Below are 23,016 nucleotides of genomic sequence, written 5' to 3'. Positions count from 1 at the left end.
GCTTTATTACAGACAGAAATACTCCTCAGTTTTATCAGCTGGCCGAGTGGCTGGTCTCAGACGATCCCGCAGGTAAAGAAGCCGGATGTGGAGGTCCTGGCGTGTTTACATGTGGTCTGCGGTTGTTAGGCCGGTTGGACGTACAGCTAAATTCTCTAAAACAACGTTGGAGGCGGTTTATGGTAGAGAAATGAACATTACATTCTCTGGCAACAGCTCTGGTGGACTTTCCTGTAGCTCCACTAATGTCTGGGCTGATATGCCAGTTGTCATATGACACAATCAGATATTTTTTTATTGAAATAATAGGCTACTGCTGCATGAAATGAGACAAAGCATTAGCACCGATTTTCCCCTAGCCTGTTTGCACTTCATCTAATATAATAATTTTGCTTAGCTATAGCCTAGGACTAATGTCTGGTCAATTATTTATATTTGAGAGTTAGGTTGACACTGATGAGCTCACCTTCAGGACAGGTGTCCCAGAGATGGTATATCATGCTGCCAAATCCTTTGGTTGTGTCCTCTCTAAGTATTCAGAACACGGGATTGTACTGCCCTCTTGTGATGAGTAGGCATATGACAGATAAAGGGAGACAGTTAGCGCAGGGACACGCATGCGGCAGCGGATCGGCTGGCGATATTCTGTACAGTACATACCGCTTTGACGTAACCACGCGCCACACAGGCGGAAAGGCGGGAGACCGTCGCTTCCGCGTATGTCAAGAAGTCAAGATGGACGAAAACTTGATATTGTCTGTTTTTAATTTTCCTGAGCTGTATAATACAACTTTGCCAGATTACCGCAATGGTGACACAAGATCACTTGCTTGGGGGAAAATAAGCTCATTGACAGGTCTTCCAGGTGAGCTTTGGTAGCCTATTTCTACAAATGATCAAGTCACATTAATGCAAATGTTTTAGCTAGCTAACATTAGTTGTAAGCAAACTGACTTGTTGTTCAAGTTTGCTAATATTATATGTTTTAAATCACGTGAGTAGCATATGAGTACGTTGAGTTTTAACAGCGCCTCACTGCAAGAACCGCATTGTAGTCAATGGGGAGGCAGCGGCCGACGAATTCGTGAGATCAGCGCAGACGGCAGACACTGCCGCACAGGGAGGGATTTTTTTCCGTTCCCCACCGCGCGATGAGACACGAGTAGCGTCACTTGAGGCATCGCATTTTCCACGCATGAATGACATTGGCTACCAATTAATCACCGATAGAAAAAATGTCAAGTAGCCTGTCGACATTTTGACATGAAATGGAGAGCACTGCAAATTAGTACCAACTTCAATGGTAGAGCCTTCGATTTACAGTTTATAAATAGGAACCCGATGAGGCTCCATCAATGGGATAGAGACAATCACCTCTAACGTTATCTGAAGAAACAAAATATCAATAAATAGTTATATTCATACTACTTTAGAAAGCTTCATGTTCGATATCCAATGCATAAAACAATATATTATTTTGAGTATGATTCATCTATATTGATTTATCCATTTAGCTGAAGAGTGCAAAAGGAAATGGAAGAATCTGAGAGACCGATACTTCAAGGAAGTACGACAGGAGAAGAGGAGTAAGGAGGAGACAGGGGAGCTCGCTCCAAGCCGATGGAAATACAGACAAAGTCTGATCTTTCTTCAACCATTCATTAAACCAAGAAACAGCAATGCGGCTCCTGCCAACCTGGAAAGCCCTGATACAATCAATAAAAGCACACAGAGTGAAATAATACCTGTCAAAACACTCAACACAGCCCTAGTGAACGACATGAAAACCCCTAGCACCCAGGGTGGCAGCATGTCACAGCTAGCTTTTGTGACCCAGCTGTCCCCAGGGCAACAAGGCGCCCAACTGTCATTTCTAGGGAAGCGTCCACCATGCACCCAGACGTACCTAGCGCCCCAGACATCCGCAGTGCTCCAGTCATCAATTTACACATCCAAGGAGAGGCCTCAGACAAAACAACCTGCTTCACCATGTTCCTCAAGCACTCCCTCTAAGCGCTCCGCTAAGAACAGGATGCTGCTGGCCAAAGAGAAAGATTACAGATCAGATTCCACGATCCCCATCCGGCAGTGTGACGAGGATGAGATGTTACTCCTCAGCTTCGTTCCTGCTTTGAAGAGGCTAACCCCACAAAAAAGATGTGAGACCAAAATTAAAATCCAACAGATTATGTATGAGGCCGAGTTTAGTATGGATCAGCCAGTGACTGTCAATGAAACACCGGTGACGGTGTCCAAAGAACTGCCAGATCAAGAGACGTCATAACTCATTCATATTGTAGGGTCGACGGGTTGTTCTCAGGTTTAGATATTTTTGAATTTGACCGAAACGATTTTTTCCTAAAATATATGTTTTTTAAAATCTATCTCCTAATCCACATGAATAGGCAAGTTATTCATGTTCTGTTTTTGGAATATCACATTTTTTGTGGTATCATAGAGGTACAAAAAATAACTTTTTAAAAATTTTTATATAGATGATCTTCTAATTTTGCTGTTGTGAATGCAAGTTGTTAACCCAATTGAAAATAACATGGGCTGTTATTCAGTTTCTAATTTTGAATGTTTAATTGTCTGGAATTAAGCGGTCAAAGCCTGATGAGAAACACATTGACAACCCATATAAAAGCTGGAATTAATGTTTAGGTAAAGATCTCTCAGTAGGATATAGGGCAAACAGTCTTTATTACAGATGCTAATGCTATTCTAACCATCCATTGTTATTATAATAATCCACTCTATATATTTTACAATATTTATTTTAGAATAAATGAGTGAGTAAACAAGCCAAAAAATGAAATACAAATTAGAGGGATTACTCATGCATATTATCATGACTGTCATCTTGTTAGTTGTCAGGTTAAAGAAAACTATATCCATTTGATACCTTTTGCATATTTTTTCCCAAGCTCTTTACTATGTATGCTATAGAAGCATTTGCATTAGAATTCTACATTTTCCATCAGACTAAATAATAGTCTTACAAGTGGCAGACAATGACAGTATCATTCAATAAAAAAATAACTCCTTTAAATTGTCTCAACTTTCATCCTTCAAATATTGTAACCTTAAGAGAATTTATTCACTTATTTTGTGAAACATAAGAAATAGTCTTACCAAAATAGCTCCTAGGGCAACTGAGGACATACTGGTATAGTATGTCATTAAATAACTTAAACCCATACCAATATGGCTCTTCTCGACTATCCCCCTGCTAACACCACACATAAAAATGCACCAATGTATTGTTTATATGGCTTCATACTGGTAGTGGTACCCAAAAGGCAATTGTTGTGTCAATAATTTAAAAGTATCCCCAATGATACACCTCTTCCTGAATTTATATATCATATTTAGTTTAGAAACAGGACATACCACTTGTAATCTATATCCATACAAGCAAAGAGGGTACATCTGGTAGCTTACATTTACCATCTTTCTTTTAGGATCTGGTTCTATATTGCCAACCTGGTACACTGAAATGTCTAATAAAAACATAACACCCTTGATGGAAATGAGAGGCAGGGCCATTGTTCAAACAAAACAACTATTTCAGACTTCTGTGGGAATCATAGTACAGGTGTAATCAAACAGTAGTGATATTGATTAGTGAAATTAAATCAATAGCTTGTCAAGTCTAGAGGACAATACTTAAATGCGGAAAAGGACAAAAATCAAACAAGTATCTGGAAACAGAGTATTAAGAACTGTCCAACTTGAGCCTTGGTCCTGGCTGCTCAGACATTTATGCGATTAGCAGCCAAAACATTATCACCAGAGCAACAAATAGAAAGAGTCGAGACAGGAACTGTTCATCCATGTGCTGAGGGGTTCCAGGGGCAGCTGTGTGGGGGGGGAACACGTTGAGAGAGATTACTTTAACAGGTGAACAACTGCTTTTCAAGGTAGAGGGGGCCATTCACAATAATCACATTTTGATTAGAGGTCGACTGATTAATCGGAATGGCCGATTTCAAGTTTTCATAACAATCGGTAATCGGCATTTTTGGACACCGATCATGGCCGATTACATTGCACTCCACGAGGAGACTGCGTGGCAGGCTGACTACCTGTTATGCGAGTGCAGCTAGGAGCCAAGGTAAGGTTCTAGCTAGCATTAAATGTATATTTTAAAAAACAATCAATCAATGTTAACATAATCACTAGTTAACTACACATGGTTGATATTACCAGTTTATCTAGCTTGTCCTGCGTTACATATAATCGATGCGGTGCCTGTTAAATTTATCATTTAATCATAGCCTACTTCGCCAAACAGTTATTTAACAAGCGCATTCTCGAAAAAAGCACTGTCGTTGCACCAATGTATACCTAACCATAAACATCAACGCCTTTCTTACAATCAATACACAAGTATTTATTTTTAAACCTGCATATTAAGTTAATATTGCCTGCTAACATGAATTTCTTTTAACTAGGGAAATTGTCACTTCTTTTGCGTTCTGTGCAACAGAGTCAGGCTATATGCAGCAGTTTGGGCCGCCTGGCTCATTGCGAACTGTGTGAAGACCACCTTCGCCAAATGGGGGATGACTTAACAAAAGCGCATTTGCGAAAAAAGCACAATCGTTGCACGAATGTACCTAACCATAAACATCAATGCCTTTCTTAAAATCAATACACAGAGGTATATTTTTTAAACCTGCATATTTAGTTAAAAGTAATCCAGGTTAGCAGGCAATATTAAACTAGGGAAATTGTGTCACTTCTCTTGCGTTAATTGCACGCAGAGTCAGGGTATATGCAACAGCTTGGGCCGCCTGGCTCTTTGCGAACTAATTAGCCAGAATTTTACATAGTTTTGACATAACATTGAAGGTTGTGCAATGTAACAGGAATATTTAGACTTATGGATGCTAATCGTTAGATAAAATACGGAACGGTTCCTTATTTCACTGAAAGAATAAACGTTTTGTTTTCTAAATGATAGTTTCCGGATTTGACCATATTAATGACCTAAGGCTCGTATTTCTGTGTGTTATTATGTTATAATTAAGTCTGATTTGATATTTGATAGAGCAGTCTGACTGAGCGGTGGTACGCAGCAGCAGCAGCTCGTAAGCATTCATTCAAACAGCACTTTTGTGCGTTTGCCAGCAGCTCTTCCCTGTGCTTCAAGCATTGAGCTGTTTATGACTTCAAGCCTATCAACTCTGGTGTAACCGATGGCTGGTGTAACCGATGTGAAATGGCTAGCTAGTTAGCGGGGTGCGCGCTAATAGCGTTTCAATCTCGCTCCGAGACCTTGAAATAGTTGTTCCCCTTGCTCTGCAAGGGCCGCGGCTTTTGTGGAGCGATGGGTAACGATGCATCGAGGGTGGTTGTTGTCGATGTGTTCCTGGTTCGAGCCCAGGTAGGGGCGAGGAGAGGGACGGAAGCTATACTGTTACACTGGCAATACTAAAGTGCCTATAAGAACATCCAATAGTCAAAGGTATATGAAATACAAATGGTATAGAGAAATAGTCCTATAATTCCTATAATAACTACAACCTAAAACTTCTTACCTGGGAATATTGAAGACTCATGTTAAAAGGAACCACCAGCTTTCATATGTTCTCATGTTCTGAGCAAGGAACTTAAACGTTAGCTTTCTTACATGGCACATATTGCACTTTTACTTTCTTCACCAACACTTTGTTTTTGCATTATTTAAACCAAATTGAACATGTTTCATTATTTATTTGAGGCCAAATTGATTTTATTGATGTATTATATTAAGTTAAAATAAAAGTGTTCATTCAGTATTGTTGTAATTGTCACTATTACAAAGAAATAAATAAATAGAAAAATCGGCCGATTAATCGGTAACGGCTTTTTTTGGGTCCTCCAATCGGTATCGGTATTGAAAAATCATAATCGGTCGACCTCTAATTTTGATCAAACATTGTTATAATACACAATGCGCAACCTGCAGAACTAAAGTACCTGGGGGTGGTCTTCCATCATTGATGTTAAAAGCTGTGGCAAAAATGCCAAATGGAAAGGCACCAATGCCAAAAGACATCTGGAATCCTCCATCTCCAAAACCGAAACCCTGAAATCCCTGTAATGGGAAGAAAGATAACTTTACTGTAACATTGCATTGACAGGGTTATAACATGACTATTCAATATGTACAAAAAAAACCTTGATTTAACAGGTGTTTTGAGGGAGAGGTGACGCAATCGTTCTTGCTGTGTTGTCATTCTCAAGGGGTCAAATAAAGAGCCTTTCTCTTTTACTCCTCAGATAGAGCTTAATAGGTCCCAGTGGAAAAGGTAATTCTGCTAATGAATTAGGCTATGGGCAGGTTTGCACTACAGCAACTACACAATACCATGTAATAGTTTCATCATGAATGGGTAGTGCAATACAGCAGTCAACATTGCAAACAGGTGGTACACAGTTAAACAATCTGGATTGAACTTTGCTCACATTCTTGCAAAAATAATTACAGTCTGAAATGTGAGAGTATAGGCTTGGTGATGATAGAGCTGTTGTAATACACAGTACTTACACCACGATTTTCAGGCTCTGGCCTCTGTCCTTGTGGTCGAGGAGGCGTTCGCTCCCTATAACAATGAGAGATTAGTTGTTTACAGCAGTAGTTTGGGATGTGGAATTCAGAGTAGATAATTGAGGATTGTATGAAAACTGTGCGGCTTGCTTTCATGTATTGAGTGCATCAACCCACCTTGGGTCCTGTTGGCCCGTGCTTCCCCTGCCATATAGTGGGATGACTTTCTCTCGACTGATGCCTGCTTTGCACACTGGACACACTTGTCTGTTAGGTCTGGTCTCCAACCACTGCATAAACATGGGGGGGGGGGGGGGGGAGAGAGGCAATTCAGACATCCCTGGTTAAGATCGTATGATACATTCAGAGAAGCAGTAAAATATCCCTTGGGATAGGGTCAAGTGACAGCTGATCATGACAGTGGTTGTGTAAAAGAAATGAGGTATCAACTGACTTACCTGATGTAAGCAGGGCCAACTAGATGTGCAAGGGGACAGGGAAGGTAAGGGAGATAGAATAATTAGATGACAGTCAAGTCATAGCATCTCATCATTCATCCTGACATCTGAGGATTGCACTACGAAAACTAAAAATGACATCAATAACATTTCCCCATATGCAACTAACATGACATGTGAAATAAGACCACAGAGATACATTAAATTACTCTATTTAATTGTGAACAAGACCCTTTACCGAGTACAGGCGACCAGATAATAAGGATGAATGTCCCTCAATCTCAAATACGGAACAGTGTCAAGACAAGAGGGTGCTTACCAAAAGAGATGCCCACACAGACTGATCACTGCATCCTTGGAGGTGTCCAGGCAGATGTTGCATTCGAATGTGCTGTCCTGGTTACCACCCTCCCCCGCTGTCGAACTGCTGGAGCCGGGGCTGGGGTTTTCAGTGGCAGTCGAGGCAGCTGCTGGTGGAGGGGCAGCGCTAGCCATTGTCTCAGGATGTAGAGTGAGGTGACGTAAGTAGCCGACCCCCTTGCCTGTAAATTAGCATGTGTTAATGAATCCAAAACATATGACAATCGATATTTCCGTTGTTGAATTAGGTTACAATAGCTAAATGTTCAGAGAAATGTTGCTCAACATTTCTCCAGCGACATTAGTAACGTTACCAAATAGACTGACGCAGCAGATAGATCCAGTGGCTAGCTAGTTTAGCAAAACATGTATGCTAAAGCTAGCTAGAAGAATGTAGCTATTGGTTTAGCTAACGTTACATAGCTAGCTATATCAACATCAAAATACAATTGACTACCTCCTTGCTTTCATCAAACAAATCCTCTGTGTCGTGGGTAGAGTTATCTACCTAGCTATGTAGAACGCCACCTATTTACTCAAGTTGCCAAGTTAAATTCCATTTTTAGTTTCAGATGATTGCGTCACTGTATAATCCGGAAGTTGTGTGGTGATAATTAGGGATACAGATTGGTTGCCCTAGCCCCAGGTCGTCACCACAGCCACCCTTTCTACAATTTTTCTTAAAATCTGATTTTAAACCTTACCCTAACCACACTGCTAACCTTATGCCTAAACTTAAATTAAGGTTAGGCAAAAATAAAATTGTTTTCATAAATGTGTACGTTATTGCCTACAGTTGGTGTCGTCAATAGTTACCACAGCCATCTGGGACGACTGACTTAAGTGCATTCAAAACAACTGTGAACTTGAAAAAAAAAAGAAAAACGAGCTCCGACAGGGAAAAACTATTTTAACGGTCATCCAATTCGAAATTCCAAGTCCGAAACTCGGACATAGTTTTTCCCCCGGATTTCCCAGTTGTTTTGAAAGCAACATTATAGTACGCAACAGTGTACTAGTAACAATATCAATTCAACCTAGTGGTCAAACATGGAAATGGTTCCAGTCGTTTTTCCACCATTCATTTTCACATACTGAATTTGACACACACTCCTAATTAAGTATGTGTTTGTTCGTTTTGATGAAGCTCCTGCACGTCATCTCTAGCCGACACTGTCAGCAGCGTGATCAGTGACCTGTGCCCAATCCATGATGAATCCATGTGTTATTTTGAAATTAAAGTGTTGAACTTCTTACTTCCCCTTTCTCTGTTTTAGCTAGCCACTGACCACACTTTAGCTAGCTAGTAGAGCAATAGATCAAAACATAATTTATTACTTAGCTTAGATAATTGTTTATACAGTGTGTCGACTTGTTTATTTCTGACCTTATGGCATTTAGGATGAGCATAAGTGTATTACAAGGGGAAAAGACCACTATAGTCTGAACATGTGGAGAAGTGCAGCTATAGTGAGGGGCAATTTACCAGTTTGGTCAGGGCCAGCATGAGGGATAAAGTTTATCCTGTGTTGGTGAGTGTAGCTATTAAGTTAAGTTTGAGCATCTTATAAATACAATGTGTTCTATAAAGCTGTCAATCTACAAGAGCCACTTAATGATATAACCGGATTATCCTGAATATCAGACTTAGATGACTTATAACTCAGTTCTAGAATGTTGTCATTGATGAGAATGAATCTAAAAATCTATTGATATTCAGAATTGACTGTTAAGACATCCAGCCTGTATTGTAGTTTCATGACCAGTATTTATTTTTTCGGTGTGGTACATGCATTCAGCCTTGATTTATAGGATCCTTCCCACTATATGATTGATATGTCAAGTGATAAAATCCCACACAATCAATGAAATGTTAATGGGAAAACTGCACTTGTCCCCATGTGAAAAATACAAAAATCATCAATCAAATCAAACTTTACTTATATAGCACATTTCTTACAACAAATGCATTTCAAGATGTTCAAAGTCATGCACTGAAAGGCACGTGGCACTTAATATCCTTCCTCTTGGCATGTCACTTTACCACTTCCAAATGCAAGAAAAATAATTCAATACACGATAACCCAACTCAAGCTCAAAGATAATACATTTCATCTGACAGTGGTTGGGATCTACAGTCAACATAAAGCGTTAGTAAGTAACAGAAGAGTTAAAGCAATCATCAGCCTAAATACTAAATAGTGTAGCACTCAAAAAGATGACAATCTTTCAAAAATCATTTCCAACGTATGTTGCAGGGTGACACACATGGAGCTCATAAGTGTAGCCATGCAGCCTATTTTGGTGGTCTACAATTTCGGCCGTACGGCTGTGGAATGTGAGTGGAGGATGCCAGCCGTGCCCAACCAGGTGCAGTCAGTGGAGTACCCGGCCGAAGACTACAACCCTATATCCCGAGAGCCCACAGAGGAGGATCTTCAGTGACTAAGGAACCATCTCCAGGGCATGTTCAGTGGAATGACAGGGCTCCTTGAACCTGAGCCAGAACAACCACTACCTTCCCTGTCATCACCAGACATTGTTAAAAAACAAGGGCACCTGGGGCATGCAGGCATCCTGGCTGTCATGGCGCTGTCGGTGGAGCAGCAGGAAGCTATACGGCAGGCAGCAGTCGGACATTGCATCAACCCCAACTGGCACACCATGAAGAGAAGGAGGTTTACAGCCAGCAATTTTGGAGCAGTGGTTAGGGCCAAGTTCATTACTCTGTCGCTGCTAAAAAGGGTCCTCAGATTACAGTCGTTGGATGGGGGTGTTGTCTGTAAAGTGGGGCACAGATAATGAAGAGGAGGGTATCAAGGCATTCAAAACAGCTACACTGATGGATGTGCTGGAGTCAGGGCTTTTGGGGTTGGGGGGGCGACTGAGCTGAGATATCTGCCATGCACGCAGAGATGTGTGTCGCCACCTGTGTGTCAGAAGGTGGGAAGGATAAAAGTAGTTGAGTGTCATCTGCATAGCAATGATAAGAGAGACCATGTGAGGATATGACAGAGCCAGTGATGTGGTGCATAGAGAGAAGAGGAGAGGGCCTAGAACGAAGCCCTGGGGGACACCAATAGTGAGAGTATGTGGTGCAGACACAGATCCTCTCCACGTCACCTGGTAGGAGCGGCCTGAGCGTGTGCAGAGCCTGAGACGCCCAGCCCTGAGAGGGTGGAGAGGAGGATCTGATGGTTCACGGTGTCGAAGGCAGCAGATGGATCTAGGAGGATGAGAACAGAGAAGAGAGAGTCAGCTTTGGCAGTGCGGAGATTCTCCGTGACACAGAGAAGAGCAGTCTCGGTTGAGTGACCCACCAGCCTGTCTGGTTAGAGACAAGACGATTGTTCTGAGAGAGATAACGAGAGAGTTGATCAGAGACAACTCTCTCTCTCGCACTTGCTGTCTCGACCTCTTAATGCTTGGCTATGAAAAGCCAGCTGACATATATTCCTGAGGTGCTGACCATCTATACCCACTGTGATTAGTCTTTGACCCTGTTGGTCATCTATGAACGTTTGAATGATAAGAACGATATGGCCTTAATGCCCATGTACTTTTATAATCTCCACCGGGCACAGCCAGAAGAGGACTGGTCAACCCTTAGAGCCTGGTTCCTCTCTAGGTTTCTTCCTAGGTTCCCTCCGCCTTTCTAGGGAGTTTTTCATAGAAGAGTGGAGGCTGTTACAGCAGCAAAGGGGGGACCAACTCCATATTCATGCCCATGATGTTGGAATGAGATGTTCGACGAGCAGGTGTCCAAATACTTTTGGTTATGTAGTGTACCTTGGTGAGTGTCAGACCAAAGGAGAAGGACGGGTTATCCTAGGGGAAATACACAACCTCAGTTTTTGTGTTGACAAGTATTTGTTTTTTAAATGATCTCCTGCTGTCCAACCTCCTGGTTGCTACATTGACAATTCACAGAAGAGGACCCTTAGAGGGGTGTCTTTCTTTGATGACAAGAAAATGTCAGTCCTCCAATGTCAGAACAACTGTGCTAGAAGGTCACTGTCTTTCCAGTGGTAAGGAGGGAGAAATCAACAGAAATCCCACGTGCTCAGTCACTCACTCACCCACTCACTCACCCACTCACTGACTCACTCGCCCCCTCACTCACTCACTCACTCACTCACTCACTCACTCACTCACTCACCCACTCACTCACTCACTCACTCACTCAATAATACAACTGATACATTCACATTTTCCATAGGGTTGTGCTCTACTACTACTACCTCATCACTAAGTAACAACTATTCAATTGTTCCCTACTTGTATTGATGGCATCACGTGATTTCTATGTATTTTTTAAGCTTTCTTGTCAGTATACCCAGGGGTAAAAGTAACTCATGCTGGTGTCCTCTGCATCAGAGGCTACCTGTATGCAGGGCTGGAATTTGGAGCTGAGTGTTATTGTGGCCTTAAGGTCCAGGCCCCTAACGCCTCAGAGACTAACTGTAATATGGACTGCAAGGGGGACCAGAGCATCATCTGTAGAGGACCGATCGGCTATCCATCGTCTTCTTAGAATCAGCTCCGGACACTGTTGGACACAGTGAATTGTTTATTTTTCTGTACATATTCTTGATAATGTTAATCCACTAGCTAACCCATTCTCTCTCTACACAGATGGAATAGAGACATTTTTAAAGTGGGCTTCAAGAAGCCAGTGAACGTAACAGAGGCTTTCCCCATCAGGGCTGACATCCTGAATTTGGGGATTTCTGCACTGATCAGGTCAGGAAACCTCTATCTTCATTCTATTTTAAATGGAAAATGAATTCAGTTAACGGAAAACCTCACCATAGTGTCTTCATTATCTACATCAAATCACTCAGTTGAACCTGAAGTTTGTATCCTCCCCTAGGTGTTGTCTCTGGCTGTTCTTTGGGGTCAGTGGTGCCTTTGTGGTTACCCTACATTCTTGTTCCCCCTGCATGAGCAGGATGATGAAGATATGTGTTTGCCGAGCTGCCCTGGAGAAGAGCTGGAGCACTGTGGCACTCAGGACTACTTCATGGTGTAAGACTCGAATCAAGGGTGAGCATTCCAGTAGGGTCGTACAAAAAAAATAATTATTTTACGCAACATTAGTCCCAAGCTGTCATTTTCACTTTGCACATCACGCCATTATTATGCAAGCTTGCCTGCTGAGTGGTGGTGAGTGACTTGTGGTGTTTATTTAGGGACTTTCATTTCCACAAAACCCCCATGCACTGCATCATGGGTGGGAACAGGGAACTGAATTCCTCTTAGGTATTTGTTTTGTTGTTCTGCAGATGCCCCATGTTTCAATATGTAGTTAGGTCATCATCTCTGTGCTGATTTCTACTTCTGCTTTACACTGGTCGAATATTACACTTTAGCTAATCTCGTAATCCAGGACCAAAGCTTGTCTGTTCCTGTTCAAACAGCTGCTGCATGGACAGGTGTTTCCTGCTCTGCCTGTCAAAAAAGCTGATGGCGTTAGCCAGCTTCCCAGGGACAGGAAACACCTAGGCACGTCACCTGATAGAATTGTCCACAGGATTCTACACTGGCAGCTACCACTTTGATAGTCCCCTCTACTACAAAGGTAAAAACCCAACGAGCAGGCTTATTAAATTGACCCATGAACACCCCACCACACCAGTTGAGTCAATGGCCCACTGTCCATTTTGTGACTGTAACTTTAAGTTGTAAAATACTGAAGGGTCCCCTTTAACATGTTTAAAATGAGAGAGAGATTATTGGTGCAAAGGCAGAACTATCTGCATAAAGACCCATGAGTGGCAGGGAGGTGATTCATGCCTTTGACTCCAGCATTCTAATGATCCGCAACCCCTACAAAGCCCTGATGCTTGAGTTCGATTGCAGGTATGGAGGCCATGTTGGATTTAACCCCCTCGCTTTGTGGAGAGGAAAAGGTGAAAAGGATGCCTAGGATAAATCTATTTGAACGTTTTTAACCTCAACCTCTTCCTACGAATCATGACATTATTTTCAGTCATTGCACAACCCCAGTTCTTGAACTATCACGTGTTGTAGCACACAGTTGCTTAATTGTGGAAGGGTTCTTTTTTTTGTTACCCAAAGATACTGAACATAACTATAAACGCAACAACTTCAATGGTTTTACTGAGTTACAGTTCATATAAGGAAGTTAGTCAATTAAAATAAATCAATTAGGCCCTCCATAATCTATTGATTTCACATGACTGGGCAGGGGCACAGCCAAGGGTAGGCCTGGGAGGGCATAGATCCATCCACTGGGGAGCCAGGCCCAGCCATTCAGAAGGAGTTTTTCCCCACAAAAGGGCTTTATTACAGACAGAAATACTCCTCAGTTTCATCAGCTGGCTGAGTGGCTGGTCTCAGACAATCCCGCAGGTGAAGAAGCCGGATGTGGAGGTCCTAGGCTGGCGTGGTTACATGTGGTCTGCGTTTTTGAGGCCAGTTGGGCGTACTGGAAAAATTCTCTAAAACAATGTTGGAGGTAGCTTATGGTTGTCACGATCGTCAAAAGGAGAAGAGGACCAAAGTGCAGCGTGTGTGTCGTTTCACATTTTATTTATACTGTGAAACTATGCAATACATAAATACACTGAATGAAAAAACAACAAACCGTGACACAGAGATGAACACATACACAACTCAAAATTAATCACCCACAAAACCCAGGTGGAAAAACCCCTACTTAAGTATGATCTCCAATTAGAGACAATGAGGACCAGCTGCCTCTAATTGGAGATCATCCCAAACAAAACCCCAACATAGAAATACAAAACTAGAACCTAAACATAGAAATAGAAAACATAGAGAGAGAAAAACCTGTCACGCCCTGACCTACTCTACCATAGAAAATAACATCTTTCTATGGTCAGGATGTGACAATGGTAGAGAAATTAACATTACATTTTCTGGCAACAGCTCTGGTGGACATTCCTGTAGTCAGCATGTCAATTGCACGCTCCCTCTAAATGTAAGGAATCTGTGGCATGGTGTTATGTGACAAAACTAAACATTTTAAAGTGGCCTTTTATTGTCCCCAGCACAAGGTGTACCTGTGTAGTGATCATACTGTATAATCCGCTTCTTGATATGCCACACCTTTCAGATGGATGGATTATCTTAGCAAAGGAGAAATGCTTACTAACATGGTTGTAAACAAATTTGTGCACAACATTTGAGAGAAATAAGCTTTTTATGAGTATGGAACATTTCTGGGATCTTTTATTTCAGCGTATATTTTTGTTCAGTAGATACTTCAAGAAAACATGAGTGTCCATAACTTTCACAACTAATTGAATAGAACTAATGTAACAGATTTTAATCAGACACGCCTTTTGATATCCATTGAAACTCATATTTACACAGTAACACTGAATTAATACATTACAAATCATATAACATCTATAGAAGCAGTGCAAAAAGGTACCATCGTTACAAACTTACAAACAACCTCAATAAAATGACACAATCTTAAACCTCAGACGTGTGTGAAAGCTTTACTCTCAAAAGACCCAGACTTTGAGAGGTTACGTCCACCTGTACGCCCATCTTCTGCCATTGCATTTTCTATCTTCCACAGAACAGACCTCTTTAGGGTTTGCCGAAAGTCATGACCCATTAACACATACAGTATGGGGTTAAGGAAACTGTTTGCTGCAGCCATTGTGCTGCCCACCTTCAGCCAAGTGAAGAGCATCTCAAGACTGTGGTTCCCCAAGTTCACCTCCAACAGGACAAAGGTGTGATAGGGCACCCAGCAAACGAAGAAGGACACAATGAGGACAGTCATTACCTTGACAGGTTTAGTGGATTTCATGGGGCGACTCCTGAGCTGCACAAAGATAACTGAGTAGCAGAAGACTATAATCAAAAGAGGAATCACAAAGCCACAGACAAATCGACTTAGAGCCACTGCCTTGTGCCCAGACTGATAATCAGTATAGCACAGTGTATCAGCCCCATGTGTTTTGATCTGGCGGTGGACCAGTGAGGGTACAGTCAGGGCAGCAGAGAGGACCCACACAAGGACGACCACTCCGGATGCTCTGGGCACGGTCCGGTTGTTCTGAGCCCAGACAGGAAAAGTGATTGACACGCAGCGGTCAACACTGATCAGAACCAGCAGGAAGACGCTGCTGAACATGTTGAGGAACATAGTGGAGGAAGTCAGCTTACACATAACCAGCCCAAAGGGCCAGTGTGAGGTGACCATGTATACAATGTTAAAGGGCAGACAGACACAGAACAGAAAGTCTGAGATGGCCAGACTGAGGTACCAAGTGGTGTTGACCGATGTCCTCATCTTGAAGCCAGAGATCCAAATTACTATAGCATTTCCACTGAGACCCAGTAGTGATATAAGGATATTGATTACAGTTTCCACTGAAAAGGACCTGGGATGGTTGAAAGTCACTGAGCCACTCACAGAGGTGTTTTCATATGTTTCATTGTCAGCAGTATAATCTTCTCCATATTCTCTATAGTCAAAATCCTCCATGTTACTGTAAGACTTTTCTAGTCAAAGACTCCTAAAATGTCCTGTTGATATACGCACAAATGATCAGCCAACACATTGAAAGCATACAAGTACAGCTAGTCGTGCTCAAATAACTTCTCATTATGTGGCTTTTGTCAAACTTCAGAATTTAGCACTATGACATAAAAAGGTGTAAAGGAAAAGACTCACCTTGTGTCAGTGTGAAATGACAGCAGCTATCACAGCCTACTGAGTGTTCTCTGAGTTTAAATACCCCTGCCTCTGGAGCAATGGCTCACTTCTTCTTTCATTTTAAGTTAGAACAACATAAAGGAATGGGGAACCTAGATGGGAGCTGAGCTTGAAGTTCCACATCACACCAGAGTATGTGAGCAGAGCGGAGCAGAGCGAGGAGCAGAGCGTGCCCAATTTGACTGGAGCGTGGATCGAGATTCCCAAAGGTTGGAGCGTCGGCCTGCTCCCCCCCTCCAATTTCGCTTCAGTAGCGTTCCAAGTAGCGATCACTTCACGAGCTCAGGGCATGCCCACCTCAGCACGCGTTTGTAGTAAAGTTGTGTTCAGCTATACAGTCGTGGCCAAAAGTTTTGAGAATTACACAAATATTCATTTTCAAAAAGTCTGCTGCCTCAGTTTGTATGATGGCAATTTGCATATACTCCAGAATGTTATGAAGAGTGATCAGATGAATTTCAATTAATTGCAAAGTCCCTCTTTGCCATGCAAATGAACTGAATCCCCAAAAAACATTTCCACTGCATTTCAGCCCTGCCACAAAAGGACCAGTTGACATCATGTCAGTGATTCTCTCGTTAACACAGGTGTGAGGACAAGGCTGGAGATCACTCTGTCATGCTGATTGAGTTCGAATAACAGACTGGAAGCTTCAAAAGGAGGGTGGTGCTTGGAATCATTGTTCGTCCTCTGTCAACCATGGTTACCTGCAAGGAAACACGTGCCGTCATCATTGCTTTGCACAAAAAGGGCTTCACAGGCAAGGATATTGCTGCCAGTAAGATTGCACCTAAATCAACCATTTATCTGATCATCAAGAACTTCAAGGAGAGCGGTTCAATTGTTGTGAAGAAGGCTTCAGGGCGCCCAAGAAAGTCCAGCAAGCGCCAGGACCATCTCCTAAAGTTGATTCAGCTGCGGGATCGGGGCACCACCAGTACAGAGCTTGCTCAGGAATGGCAGCAGGCAGGTGTGAGTGCATCTGCACGCACAGTGAGGCGAAGACTTTTGGAGGATGGCCTGGTGTCAAGAAGGGCAGCAAAGAAGCCACTTCTCTCCAGGAAAAACATCAGGGACAGACTGATATTCTGCAAAAGGTACAGGGATTGGACTGCTGAGGACTGGGGTAAAGTCATGTTCTCTGATGAATCCCCTTTGTCCAGAGAAGACAAGGTGAGCGCTGCCATCAGTCCTGTGTCATGCCAACAGTAAAGCATCCTGAGACCATTCATGTGTGGGGTTGCTTCTCAGCCAAGGGAGTGGGCTCACTCACAATTTTGCCTAAGAACACAGCCATGAATAAAGAATGGTACCAACACATCCTCCGAGAGCAACTTCTCCCAACCATCCTGGAACAGTTTGGTGACAAACAATGCCTTTTCCAGCATGATGGAGCACCTTGCCATAAGGCAAAAGTGATAACTAAGTTGCTCGGGGAACAACACATCAATATTTTGGGTCCATGGCCAGGAAACTCCCCAGACCTTAATCCAATTGAGAACTTGTGGTCAATCCTCAAGAAGTGGGTGGACAAACAAAAACCCACAAATTCTGACAATCTCCAAGCATTGATTATGCAAGAATGGGCTGCCATCAGTCAGGATGTGGCCCAGAAGTTAATTGACAGCATGCCAGGGCGGATTGCAGAGGTCTTGAAAAAGAAGGGTCAACACTGCAAATATTGACTCTTTGCATCAACTTCATGTAATTGTCAATAAAAGCCTTTCACACTTATGAAATGCTTGTAATTATACTTCAGTATTCCATAGCAACATCTGACAAAAATATCTAAAGACACTGAAGCAGCAAACTTTGTGAAAATTAGTATTTGTGCCATTCTCAAAACTTTTGGCCACGACTGTAGCCCCTTGCGTTAGCTACTGTCATGAAGTTGGCAAAATATTTTCATAAAGAAGCTGATAAAACTCACAGGTGTTAAGTCAAGGTGACTTACAAAGATGAGGACCAAGCGCAAAAGAGGGAGTGCGGCAACTAAACAATCATTGTGGAATCTGAAAAGACACGGATCCCAAAAGCATGATGATGTACTTACTAGGTGCTTAAATAAAGGAATGAGGTGGGTAGATAACTAAGTATGTCATTGTAGCTGGATTTCCAACCGCTCAACTCAGCTCACGTGCTCTGCATCACAAGCTTGGCGTGTTCAGAACCACGGAGAGCACTATTTCTATCACTCTATTTTCAGACAGCTGGGGAGCTATAGTTAAAAGTTGACCAATATCGCCTTCTTGTGTTAAACTTAGGAAATGAAATAAATCTGAACGGTTGGTTTGATTTGTATGTTTTTTTAGATTGCTGAGAGGAAAGGTCAAGGATACCTCTCTTCACAACGACCATGCACACTCTTCTGTCACGTAAGTGCGAAAATACATATTCCTTACATACAAATCAAATGTTATTTGTCATGTGCTCCGAATACAACAGGTGTAGACCTTACTGTGAAATGCTTACTTACGAGCCCTTTTAACCAACAATGCAGAGTTTTAAACAAGTAAGCAAGAAAAATTTGCTAAAGAAAGTAAAGAAAAAAATAGCAACACATTAAAAATAACAAAAACCACGCTATATACAAGGGGTACCGGTACCGGGTCAATGTGCAGGGGTACAGGGTAGTCGAGGTAATTGTGTTAGTATGTACAGTAAAGGTCAAAAGTTTGGACACACCTACTCATTCCAGGGTTTTTCTTTATTTTTACTATTTAATAATAGTGAAGACAAACTATGAAATAACACATATGGAATTATGTAGTAACCAAAAAACTTAAAGAAATTGTATATTTCTCAACCAGCTTCATGAGGTAATCACCTGGAATAGTTTAATTAACAGGTGTGGCTTGTTAAAAGTAAATTTGTGAAATTTCTTTCCTTCTTAATGCGTTTGAGCCAGTCAGTTGTGTTGTGAAAATGTAGGGGTGGTATACCAAAAAGATAGCCCTATTTGGTAAATGACCAAGTCCATATTATAGCAAGAACAGCTCAAATAAGCAAAGAGAAACGACAGTCCATCATTACTTTAAGACATGAAGGTCAGTCAATCTGGCAAATTTCAAGAACTATGAAAGTTTCTTCAAGTGCAGTCGCAAAAACCATCAAGCGCTATGATGAAACTGTCTCTCATGAGAACCGCCACAGGAAAGGAAGACCCAGAGTTACCTCTTCTAGAGGATAAGTTCATCAGAGTTACCAACCTCAGAAATTGTAGCCCAAATAAATAGCCCAAATACTAAAGGACACCAATAATAAGAAGACACTTGCTTGGGAAGAGAAACACCAGTAATGGACAATCACCGGACCTCAACCCAATTGAGATGGTTTGGGATGAACTTGGACCGCAGAGTGAAGGAAAAGCAGCCAACAAGTGCTCAGCACATGTGAGCACTCCTTCAAGACTGTTGGAAAAGATGTATTCTATTATTCTACAATGTAGAAAATAGTAAAAATACAGAAAAACCCTTGAATGAGTAGGTGTGTCCAGTACATATAGGTAGAGGTAAAGTGACTATTTATACAGTACCAGTCAAAAGTTTGGACACCTACTCGATGGTTTAGCTGTAAAACGGTTTGAGGATCTGTGGACCCACCCATACAGGTGGTAGGCACCTTTTAAGCCTCCTGAGGGGGAATAGGCATTGTCGTGCCCTCCTTGCGACTGTGTTTGGACCATGATAAGTCCATGATGTGGACACCAAGGAACTTATAGCCATTATAGTCCCGTCGATGTGAATTGGGATGTGCTCGGCCCTCCTTTTCCTGTAGGCCATGATCAACTAATTTGTCTTGCTCACGTTGAGGGAGAGGTTGTTGTCCTGGCACAACACTGCCAAGTCTCTGACTTCCTCCCTATAGGCTCTCCTCGTCTTTTGTGATCAGGCCTACCACCGTTGTGTTGTTGGCAAACTTAATGATGGTGTTGGAGTCATGCGTGGCCACACAGTCGTGGGTGAACAGGGAGTACAGAAGGGGACTAAGCACGCACCCCAGAGGGGCCCCCGTGTTGAGGGTCAATGTGGCTGATGTGTTGTTGCCTACCCTCACCACCTGGGGGTGGCCCATCAGGAATTCCAGGATCCGGTTGCAGAGGGAGGTGTTCAGTCCCAGGGTCCTTAGCTAAGTGATGAGCTTGGAGGGCACTATGATGTATTCAATGAACAGCATTCTCAAGTAGGTGTTCCTTTTGTCCATGTGGGAAAGGGCAGTGTGGAGTGCAATAAAGATTGCATCGTCAGTGGATCTGTGTTGGGGCAGTATGCAAACTGGAGTGGGTCCAGTGTTTCTGAGATGGTGGTGTTGATGTGAGCTATGACCAACCTTTCAAAGCATTTCATGGCTACAGATGTGAGTTCTACAGGTGGTAGGCATTTAGGCAGGTTACCTTGGCGTTCTTGGGCACAGGGACTATGGTGGTCTGCTTCAAACATGTAGGTATTACAGACTGGGTCAGGGAGAGGTTGAAAATGTCAGTTGAAGACATTTGCCAGCTGGTCAGCTCATGCTCTGAGTATGCATCCTGGCTTCGTCGGACCACTTCCGTATTGAGCACGTCACTGGTACTTCCTGTTAGAGTTTTTGCTTGTAATCAAGAATCAGGAGGATATAGTTATGGTTGGATTTGCCAAATGGAGGGTGAAGGAGAGCTTTGTATGCGTCTCTGTGTGTGGAGTAAAGGTGATCTAGAGTTTTTTCCCTCTAGTTGCACATGTGACAAAATTTGGTAAAACGGATTTCAGTTTTCTTGCATTAAAGTCCCCGGCAATTAGGAGCGCTGCCTTTGGATGAGCATTTTCTTGTTTGCTTATGACCTTATATACAGCTTGTTGAGTGTGGCCTTAGTGCTAGCATCGGCTTGTGGTGGTACAGTGAGGGAAAAAAGTATTTGATCCCCTGCTGATTTTGTACGTTTGCCCACTGACAAAGAAATGATCAGTCTATAATTTTAATGGTAGGTTTATTTGAACAGTGAGAGACAGAATAACAACAAAAAAATCCAGGAAAACGCATATCAAAAATGTTATAAATTGATTTGCATTTTAATGAGGGAAATACTCCGATTTTACCGGAGGCTGCTGTTCTGTATTGCCGATTCACTGAAAACTGGTCGATTCGCTTGTCTTTAAACCTGATGTGTTCTGATCTGCTGTCCATATTGGTGTTCTTTTGAGCTGTTGTCAAGGAAGATGTCAAGGAAGTGAGTTTGTGTTTATACAGGACCTCCCGCCCCCACCTACCGTCAACCAATCATGTCAATGCGGAGCTTTACAGAGCCCTCCGCTTTGCTACAAAATTTGGGAGGCACACGGCGATGCAGTACGGAGCTCAATTTGGCCTCTGCATACCTCCGGAGGCTCCACTATTGCATCACACCCTCCATACGGAGCCTCCGACCACATTTTCATATGAAGCATAAATTGGCGGATCCATTGAGTCAGGCGAGATGTAGTTGAACACCCAGGAGAGGGCAGAGTGGTCTGTATACACTTCAAACTCTACTCCTTTAAGATAGTGCCTCAGAGGTATATTAGTTACATTCCAATCTGCAGATACCTCTGGAGGCATAGGCAATCACCTTCTCTCCTTTTGGGGTCTGTGTTAAGATGGCCCCCAGCCCCACTTCACTTGTTGAAAGGGTAAGGAGAGGGTCGGCTGAACCAACACAGCTGGGTCTTGCAAGGCACCCTTCAGAGCATCCACACTGGCCTGTCTTTGCTCTGTCCACTTCCATTCTACGCCATTCTCCTGGTTTAAAGGTGCTTCCAGGTCAGCAAACAGTGGGATAAACTTGTGATACCAGCCAGCTAACACCAAAAACCTCTGGAGAGACTTTGTCTTTGAGGGTTGGATAGTCTTTCATTGCCTGTGTCTTGTCTTGGTCGATTTCAACACCTTTCCCTGACACTACTGTGATGTGGTGAGGTTGGACCCAGGTGCAGAGAAGAGACCAGATGAGGAATCAGTGGTTAAGGATGAACATAAATACTTTCCTGATAAACAGTAGCCGCAGGATCACAGTACACTGGAAAAAACAACAAACACTAAGTCTCAAACTCACTCAGGAAACAATCTTCGCACTCTGATCCAGGTAAGGCGACATTGTCGAATGAACGCCTCGGCCGATGGCACCCCAGCTTCGGCCTCTTGTTCAGGAAACAAGGGAGTGCGAACCCGAACTGACACTCGAACGGCGACACAGTGGACGAGTTCGGCAGTGTGTTATGAGCATATATTCCTCCCAGACGAGGAACTTGCTCCAGTTGCTGGCCTGAGTGGAGATGAAACAGCAGAAGAGCTTCTCCAGCTCCTGGTTGGCCCGCTTAGTTTGCCCATTAGACTGTGGGTAGAACCCAGAGGAGAGACTCACGATGCCCCCAACAGGGAGCAGAAGGCCTTCCAATAATGTGCGATGAACTGGGGCCCACGATCTGAGACAATGTCATGGGGAAGTTTGTGTAGTCAAAAGACATGGGTAATCATGAGATCAGCGGTCTCCTTCGCTGAGGTCAACTTGGGTAAGGCGATGAAATGGACTGCCTTGGAGAACCGATCGACGACCACCAGGATAGTTGTAAGCCCTTGGGATGGAGGTAACCCTGTGATAAAGTCTACGGACAGGTGGGACCAAGGCCGGCTGGGGATTGGCAGAGGTTGAAGCAACCCAGCCTGTCGCTGTCGTGAGGACTTGCTTTGGGCACAGGTGGAACAGGCCGCAGCAAAGGATCTCACATCCTCAATCATGTTGGGCCACCAGAATTTCCACCTCAGGAACTCCAGTGTCCGATTAACCCCTGGATGCCCAGTTAATTTAGAGGAGTGTCCCCATTGTTGCACTCGAACGGGCTGATCGTGGAACATCAAGTCTGTTAGTGGGATCCCCGCCGGGGTCAGGTTCTCGGGTCTGGGCTTGTTGTACCATGGTCTCA

At 43.0% G+C, this 23,016-nt stretch overlaps 3 protein-coding genes, 1 long non-coding RNA gene and 1 pseudogene across 5 annotated transcripts; 2 read left to right on the top strand and 3 right to left on the bottom strand.

Annotated features, from left to right (window-relative positions):
• Nucleotides 1-700: 700 nt before the first annotated feature.
• On the top strand, nt 701-3,048 carry LOC115159406 (uncharacterized). Its single transcript, XM_029709074.1, has 2 exons — nt 701-865; nt 1,515-3,048. Exons 1-2 carry the CDS (start codon nt 736-738, stop codon nt 2,282-2,284), a joined length of 900 nt encoding a protein of 299 aa, XP_029564934.1. The 5' UTR covers nt 701-735; the 3' UTR covers nt 2,285-3,048.
• rnf185 (ring finger protein 185) lies at nt 2,760-7,972 on the bottom strand. 2 transcript variants are annotated; one of them, XM_029709077.1, is made up of 7 exons: nt 7,814-7,972; nt 7,316-7,538; nt 6,997-7,015; nt 6,716-6,828; nt 6,539-6,593; nt 5,968-6,085; nt 2,760-3,861 (listed from the first exon to the last, which is right to left on the bottom strand). In XM_029709077.1, the coding sequence occupies exons 2-7, from the start codon at nt 7,489-7,491 to the stop codon at nt 3,764-3,766; spliced, it is 579 nt and encodes a 192-aa protein (XP_029564937.1). In that variant the 5' UTR covers nt 7,492-7,538; nt 7,814-7,972; the 3' UTR covers nt 2,760-3,763. The 2 variants fall into 2 exon arrangements, with proteins under 2 accessions (XP_029564937.1, XP_029564938.1); XM_029709078.1 differs by having other exon boundaries at nt 7,865-7,961.
• A 1,132-nt stretch (nt 7,973-9,104) lies between these two features.
• Nucleotides 9,105-10,541, bottom strand: LOC115159409 (uncharacterized). Its single transcript, XR_003868882.1, has 2 exons — nt 10,480-10,541; nt 9,105-10,285 (listed from the first exon to the last, which is right to left on the bottom strand). It is a non-coding gene; the product is annotated as an uncharacterized LOC115159409 (long non-coding RNA).
• Nucleotides 10,542-11,241: 700 nt separating this feature from the next.
• LOC115160264 (WSC domain-containing protein 2-like) lies at nt 11,242-13,285 on the top strand (annotated as a pseudogene).
• A 1,263-nt stretch (nt 13,286-14,548) lies between these two features.
• Nucleotides 14,549-16,111, bottom strand: LOC115159402 (C3a anaphylatoxin chemotactic receptor). Its single transcript, XM_029709069.1, has 2 exons — nt 16,040-16,111; nt 14,549-15,891 (listed from the first exon to the last, which is right to left on the bottom strand). The coding sequence occupies exon 2, from the start codon at nt 15,848-15,850 to the stop codon at nt 14,831-14,833; it is 1,020 nt and encodes a 339-aa protein (XP_029564929.1). The 5' UTR covers nt 15,851-15,891; nt 16,040-16,111; the 3' UTR covers nt 14,549-14,830.
• Nucleotides 16,112-23,016: the final 6,905 nt, after the last annotated feature.

Source organism: Salmo trutta, chromosome 23, assembly GCF_901001165.1.
Source record: "Salmo trutta chromosome 23, fSalTru1.1, whole genome shotgun sequence".
Lineage (NCBI taxonomy): Eukaryota > Metazoa > Chordata > Actinopteri > Salmoniformes > Salmonidae > Salmo > Salmo trutta.
This window is presented reverse-complemented; position numbering and strand designations above follow the sequence as displayed.